This window comes from Fonticula alba, assembly GCF_000388065.1.
Source record: "Fonticula alba strain ATCC 38817 unplaced genomic scaffold supercont2.2, whole genome shotgun sequence".
NCBI lineage: Eukaryota > Rotosphaerida > Fonticulaceae > Fonticula > Fonticula alba.
Window position 1 is genome coordinate 3,337,468 of NW_009242972.1, and position 7,205 is coordinate 3,344,672.

The following is a 7,205-nucleotide window of genomic DNA, read 5'->3' on the forward strand; positions in this document are numbered from 1 at the left end:
GAGGGGGTGGGAGTGTGCCCCGCGAGCGGTCGGGCGTGCGCGATTTTTTGTCCGGCGTCGACCGATTGAAGAGCGACGCCCATGCTGGCCTCCTCTGCCCCAGTTCCCTGCCTCGATACTTGAAACGTTTGATTTGCCTGATTCAGTCGTTCCAAGCAGAGTCACCATGGTTCGCCTTCCTCCTCCTCCTCCTCCTCCCCCTTCTCCCCCTTCTCTCTTGCACTCCGCCCTTCTTCCCCCTGGCCGCCCGCTTCCTCGCTGGCGGGTGTTACTCCCATCTGTTCAGCTCGCGCGCGAACACATGCGGCGATCGCTCTGCTGCTGTGTCCTGCGTCGTGTGTTTCTTCCTTCCGTCCAGGGGTCATGCGCTCGTTGTCCTCCTCGTCCGTGTGTATCTGTCATCGGTGTGGCCCTGCTTCCCCTCCCCCCTCCTGGGGAATCTCTCGCCGTCCGCCGAACATACGCGGCTCGTCTCCCCTTCTCTTTGCAGGCCCCCCCCCTGTGACGGCACACGGTGTAGGAAGGGAAGACCCCTCGAGGACAAAAGGGACACACATGCACACGCGTGAGGCGGACAGGGCACCCATCCTCTCCCGCATGTTCCTGCGGAGTGTGGCCATCCTCCTTTCGACCATGTCGGATGCACGCCGCATCCGACGTGCCCTCTCTATTGGTGTTCGCCATGGTGACTAACATCCGCATGTCCGTGTGTCCCCCCTTCTGACTTCTGTGTGCCCTGGACGCGCTCTGCTCTTCTCCTCTCCGGTTCCGATTTCCCTCTTTCTCTCCTCTCGCTCGCGCTTTTGCCCGTGTGTGTGTGTGTGATCTGGCTGTGCGCGCGTGTGACAGTCTGACGATAACCAGCCCAAGCGCCGTACCTTCCGCAAGTTCTACTTCCGCGGCCACGAGACCGATACTCTCCTGAACCTGCCCCAGGAGGAGATCACCAAGCTCCTGTCCGCCCGCGTCCGCCGCAAGTTCAGCCGCGGTATCGGCACCAAGCCCAACCTCCTCATGAAGCGCCTCACCGCCGCCAAGAAGAACGCCACCGCCGAGGAGCGCCCCGCCTACATCAAGACCCACCTGCGCAACATGATCGTCGTCCCCGAGATGATTGGCTCCAACGTCGCCATCTACAACGGCAAGACCTTCAACCAGGTTGAGATCAAGGTACGCGCCTGTCTCTCTCCTTCTCGTGTTCCATTCTCTCGATCCCCTGTTCCCCCTGCTTTCGCTGTATGATGTGTGTGAGCGTGCGTGCGCGTGTATGTGTGTGTGTCTGTGCCCAGGTCACACCCTCGAGGAGCGCACTCCTCGCCCGTGTGCACCGCGCGTTGCCCTCCTCTTCGGTCGGATGGGGATCGCACATGCGCGCACACGCACACACGCACACACCACGGCGTTGGCAGGCACGGAGGGGGGGTCATGCGAGGCCAGCCGGCCAGCGCAGCACACAGGCCACTGGCATCTTCCCCTTCATTCGCCCAGACTATCCCGCGCGCGCGCGCATGGTCACACCCTGGCTGACCCGTTCTTCTCTCTCTCTCTCTCTTCTCCCCCTAGCCCGAGATGGTTGGCCACTACCTTGGTGAGTTCTCCCTCACCTACAAGCCCGTCTTCCACGGTCGCCCCGGTGTCGGTGCCTCTGGGGCCTCCAAGTTCATCCCCCTCAAGTAAATTGCTTTGCTTGTGATGGGAGTTTCAGTGGGGAGGGGGACTCTCTCCTTCTCCTCGCCCCGGGCCTTCTGCGTGTGTGTGTGTGCGCGCGGGCAATCACGCCGGCTGCGCCCCCTTCCCAATGCTCTCCTCTCCTTGTGCGCCCCTCTTCCCCCGGAGGGGCATCCGGAGGGACGGTGACACTCGGGTGAAGGGGGTGCGCTCCTCGCCGCAGTTGCTCTCCTTTCAGACATGCGAGTGAGAGGGGCCTGTGTGCTGTGCGCACCTCTGCGGCCCACTGCCCCATCCCTCTCTCTCACGCGCACGCGCGCGCGCGCCCCACTCTCCCATGTAAATTGCAGATGTAAAAGAGACCCACTTTCTCCTCTCTCCCCTGTGTGTTGGGTGCCTCTCACCTTCTTTGCCCATTTTTGCTGTCAGGTTAACGGGGGCGCGAGGGGGTGGACCGAGAGAGAGAGAGAGAGACAGGGGACTGTGTGCCGCCTGTGTTCCTGCTTTCTTTTACCGCCACCCGCGCGCGCGCGTACACACACGTCCGTCGTCTTCCTCGCCAGGAGACAAAAGGGCCCTTTGTCTCTCTTGGCAAAGGTGGGCGCCTGCCAAATCGACAAATCTCCCTCTCTGTGTCTGCTGCGATATGTGGTGTGTTTGTGTTTGTGTGTGTGCGTGTCGAGGGGGCAGGAGAGAGGAGGCGCAGCGGCTGCGTGCCATGCACTCCGCACAAGACCCTTCCTTGCCTGCCTGTGTGTCTTGCCTCGCCTTTTTCCGGACCTCCGCGTGCGTGTGCGCGTGTGTTGCTCCTCCCGAGAAAGGCTGACGCGGACAGGCAAGGGGGCGTGTGCTGCCGACAGAGATGCGCGCCGCGCCGATCTTACCTCGCCTGCGTGCTCTAACCAAGAAGGCATGTATTCTACTATTCCAGTCAATATGATCACATGTCCACATGATTCACTTGGATACGCTGACGCTTCCGAGTTGGACTATGCCCACAATTGGCCACCGGCGGCGGCAGGGCGCTGGCCGACGAGCGCGCCGCGGCCGGCAATTTGGTCAGGCGGACCATGAAGAGGCAAGCAGTGCGCGTACCGGCGGGCGACATGCGCAGAGCGCCGCGCAAGCGGCGACTGTGGATCACCCCCAAAGGCAGCTGAGGCGCCTCCAGGCCAGGCGGTCCGCACACGGGAGGGCCGAGCCCCGGAGATCCGGCTGGATGGGACTGGTGTCCCGGGCACTCGGCAGAAAGGCCACACATCTGCATAGGTGCGGGGGCAGATGCGGAGTCCGGCACAGGCAGGCTTTGGGCCCCAAAGTCCAGGGTCCGCAGAGCTTCCAGCACGCCGTGGCCAGGGCCAGATGGCTGGTGATCCTCAAATTGCTTCAGCACACCGGCCCAGGGGTTGGCTGCCGCTTGGGATGTCGGCTCAGGATGGGTGCTCAGGTCAATGGTGCGCGCCGAGTCGGGATACGCCTCCAGTAGGCGCAGGACGACATCTTCATTTTGACGGGCCAACCAGGAGCAAGTAGCATAGACCAGGCACCCGCCGGGGGCCAGCAGCCGGAAGCCATTCTCCAGGAGCCGATACTGCAGGTCATTGAGTTGGCAAAGGGCATCTTCCGACAGGCGTGCCTCCAGGGAGGCGCCTCCAACAGCGTGTTGGGCGCCAGCTCCCGAGCGGAAGAGGTGTTTGACACTGCCGTCGGTGGTGCACTCGGCGTCGACGATCACCCGGTCATAGGGGATCTGGCTGTCGTGTGCGCATGCTCGGAGATCCGGATGCGCGGTCAGATACAGGCGGCTTGGACGCCGCGGGTGGGCCGAATCGAAGGGCACCTCCTGGGCGGTTGGCCGCATCCATGTAGGCCGGGCGAGTGATGCCCGCGTGTGCATGCATATTTTTTTTAAGTATAAGAGCGTGCATGTGCGTGCATGTGCGTGCATGTGTAGGTGTGTGGGCCCGTGGCGATGGGCCGGAGGATGCGACAAACAACGCACAGGCGAGGGGGCAAATGCATCGAAGGAGACGCCACACCGAGAGTAGGCGCGGAAGGGCGGCACATCCGGCGCTGCCGGGGGATGTAGCCCCTGGCGCTTAAGCTGCCCACATGCCGTGCGCAGCCGGGTCGGGCAGAGGTCGACAGCGGTCACCGAAGCCGCCCCCTGGCCGAGCCGACCCTCCGCGTCGCCGCCCTCCAGGCGCCCGAGCAGATCGAGAGCCGCCCGGCCAAGGGCCCGACGCCGGGTCATAGCATCCATGATGAGGCCGGTTTTGGCACCGGGGGCAGCGCAAATGTCCAGCACATGTCCATTTGCAGGGGGAGCCAGCAGGGTGTATGCCGCCAGGCCGGACGCCGCATCTATCCCGGAAACCAAGCCTGCGCGGTGGAGGGCGGTCTGTGCCAGCTGGAAGTCCGGGTCTCCGATGCGCCAAAAGTGCGGGAGATAGGACACTGGTGTGATCCCCCGGCCAGCCAGTGTGCTTAGTGCCCGGTCGAGATCCAGAGTGCAGGCATCGGGCGTATCGTCGGTTGTGGCACGCCCATAGGGCACCGGCTGGGAGGGGCAATCGAGCGCGCCGAGGACCATGGGACGGAGTCGACCACACCGGGCAGCATCAGCCTCCCCAAGGATCTCGGCCACGTCGGCCAGCACTCGCGTTTCGAGATCCGAAGCCAGGGGGTAGCATACATCCCGCCGTGGCGGGTCAGCCACACAGGAGGCACAGCTACACAGTGAAATGGGCCCCAGCAGGCTGAGGGCACTTCGAGCCTCGCATCTACCACGCAGCCCGGCCAGCTGCGCCCTGAGTGGTGCTAGTCGTGAGGCCGATTCAGAGGGCACGCATTTTTGTCCGGCGGTCACGATCAACTCCAGGGCTTCGAGATGCGCGCACTGCAAGCACGGGCGCAGGCGAATGTAGCGCGGCAGCGTGCGCACCGGGGCGCCATCGGCCTGGTGGGTGACGGCTCCGGCGAAGGCCAGGCTCGGTGGGACACCATGGCGAGTCAGGAGGTCGGCAAATGGTGACGGCAGGGGCGGGGGCGGGGGGTGTGGAGGTGGTGTGGCCATGGTGCGGGGCACGGGCAGAGCGGAGTTGGGTTATGCGCGGGAGGAGGGATGATGGGTGGGGGGCGGGCAGGAGAGGAGCAGGGCATTGGTCGGTATTGCCAGCGCTCGGGGAACTAAATCGCCCGGGGCGGTGCCACCCGCGAGGAGTAGCCCAGGCAGCGGGATCGGCGGCGCGTGTGCGCGTGCACATGCCTGTGGGTGGGGAGCCACGAGTCAAGCGAGGGAATGCCAACGAACATATGCACTGGAAATGATCACACGGGGATATGTATTTTCACCGGGCCCATTCGCATGGCCGATAGGGATATTCCTGGGGGGAGTTTCGGCGTGAGGGGGCCTGGCCGGCGGGTTGCCGGATGTTGGCCGCGAGAGTCCCCCCCCTCGCCCCCGCGGGGCTCGGGGGTCCCCAACCGAGAAGAAGACCTGCTCCCCCGCAAGCGGGCCGTGGCGCGCCGGGAAGTGTGCGGCTGCTCGACTCGCAAGAGTCGGGGGGGGGGGGGGGGGGGGAGCGGGGCCACTGTACGGGCTCTCCTGCATCTGGCGAATGCTTGCTCGGGGAGTTGCTGGTAGCAGGAGCTCCTACCGTGCGGCGGGATTGCGGGCAGGGGCGGGGGAGTAGAGCGCTCCGAACGCGATAGGCATAGCCCCCTTTTTCTGTCCGCTCAGCCCGGCGGTCCACATGGGCGGAAGGACCCGGTGACCTGGCCCCGGGGACAAGGCCCCTCGGGCCTGGGAACGGAGAGGGACCTGTGCGCGGGATTCTCTCAGGTTGAGTGCAGGCTCTCTCGTTCGGTGGCGCATGGGGGGTGACGTCCGGCGGGCTGGCGGAGGCGCTGGTGGTCATCCCAAGTTTCACATTATGTCAGGGAAATCCCCGTCGGGCCGGTGGAGGGAGGGTACGAGCGAGCGGGTAGCTGCGAGGCGGGCGGTGGCGGCCAGAGGGGGAGGGGCGGGGAGAGGGGAGAGAGGGTATGTCCTGCCCTGGCCCCGCCCCCCAGCGCACTGACCGAATGTGGCAAGGATACGCGGCACGGGCTGGTCTTGTATGGGCACGCGGGATTCTTTGCCCAAAATGGGTGGATAGGTGTTCAGCGTTCTCGGCCGGCGGGGGAGAGATGCAGCATTTGGCCGGATGTTTCCCTTACAGGGAATTCTCGACACACAGCCCCTGGGCCGTCCCCCCCCCCCCGTGACGGGAGGTGTGTACTCCTCGCCTTGCCGCACGGTACTGTTGGCCCGACGTGTGGTGCGTGCGGCTGGTTGGCGTGCTGCCGACTGACTGTGGAACGTCGCCCGCCGGTAATGAGAGGGGGAGGGGGGGTTCGGGCCGCCCAGCACCGGCCCCCCTTCGCTGTGGAGCATCGCCGCGGCGGCCCGCATCATTGCCGGATGTGCCTGGGGCGTGGCTGTTCTGTTCTAGGTTCAGGGATGTCCCCCCCCCCCCGGGGTGGGTGGGGGGCGAGGAGCCGGAGGCCCAGTCGGGCCTGCCCTGGCCGACTACCGGCGACACCCTGGCCTCTGGGCGTCCTGCCTGGCGGTCTGCCCCCCCCCCCCCCTCCCCCCGAGAAGCAGCGGGGTGAGGATGGGGAGGGCTCAAGGGAAACGCCCAGGCGCGCAGGTGGGGTCGCCGCGAAAAAATGGGGTCCTCTGGCTGGTCGCTGGAGGCATCTCCAGATGCCAACTGGGCTCCCAGGGGCCGGAAACCACATTGGCGCGTGCCGCCCGGGGGGCCTAGGCGCCCCCTCTTGGGTACGCGCGCCCGAGTGCCTGCCGGGATGCGTTCGCGGGCCGCGTCCACCCGCCCGAGCCTGTGGTGGCTCTCGAGGAATAATGCTCTTCGGGGCAAAGGGAGCCGCGAGTGCCCGGCTATTTTCTCCCTCCCTCTCTCTCTCTCTCTCTCTCCATCTCCGGCCCGACTCAGTAGCATTAGCGGTAGCAAGAACGACGGCAGAGGCCCAGGCGAACAGCACCCGCATACGCGGCAGATCATTCCTCCAGGCCCGGGTCTGCCAATAGGGACACTTTATTGACGAGAGCCCCGCGCCCAGATGGACAGCCCACCATTTTGGGAGGAGATGCCCCCGGCCCCCGCCCCCCCCTGGCAGAGAGAGAGAGCTGGGTGGTGTTTGAGGCGCCCCGTGTTCCCTCTGCCCGAGCGTGGAGTAAAGTGCGGCTTTGAAAAGACCCCTACGTCCACCAGCTCGCACAGCATACAGCTTCCATCCCCCTTTCCCCCATCCCCCCCCCCTCCCTGTGTTGTTGCTTCGTACGACACGCTCGCCGCTGATGGCCTCGCATGGAGAATACCTTCTGCCTCTCGTTCCTTTCCTCCATTGCCGGCCACGACCTCGCCAATCGGTGTTTTCTCCTCCTGCCTCCGCCCCCCCCCCCCCCCCCCCCCCCCCCCCCCCCCCCCCCCCCCCCCCCCCCCCCCCCCCCCCCCCCCCCCCCCCCCCCCCCC

At 65.6% G+C, this 7,205-nt stretch overlaps 3 protein-coding genes across 3 annotated transcripts in view; 2 read left to right on the forward strand and 1 right to left on the reverse strand.

Annotated features, from left to right (window-relative positions):
• H696_01693 (hypothetical protein) overlaps nt 1-123 on the forward strand; it is a gene marked incomplete at both ends in the record, with an annotated part of 1,834 nt that extends 1,711 nt beyond the window's left edge. The window contains one exon of the mRNA XM_009495599.1: nt 72-123. Within this exon, the coding sequence (XP_009493874.1) occupies nt 72-123 (52 nt within the window). The remainder of the gene's footprint in view (nt 1-71) is intronic.
• Nucleotides 124-597: 474 nt separating this feature from the next.
• On the forward strand, nt 598-1,677 carry H696_01694 (30S ribosomal protein S15e; the record flags this gene model as incomplete). The annotated part of the gene is made up of 3 exons (XM_009495600.1): nt 598-675; nt 850-1,170; nt 1,564-1,677. The coding sequence occupies 3 exons, from the start codon at nt 598-600 to the stop codon at nt 1,675-1,677; spliced, it is 513 nt and encodes a 170-aa protein (XP_009493875.1).
• A 797-nt stretch (nt 1,678-2,474) lies between these two features.
• H696_01695 (hypothetical protein) lies at nt 2,475-4,825 on the reverse strand. Its single transcript, XM_009495601.1, has 2 exons — nt 3,671-4,825; nt 2,475-3,511 (listed from the first exon to the last, which is right to left on the reverse strand). Exons 1-2 carry the CDS (start codon nt 4,742-4,744, stop codon nt 2,609-2,611), a joined length of 1,977 nt encoding a protein of 658 aa, XP_009493876.1. The 5' UTR covers nt 4,745-4,825; the 3' UTR covers nt 2,475-2,608.
• Between the last annotated feature and the right edge of the window lie 2,380 nt (nt 4,826-7,205).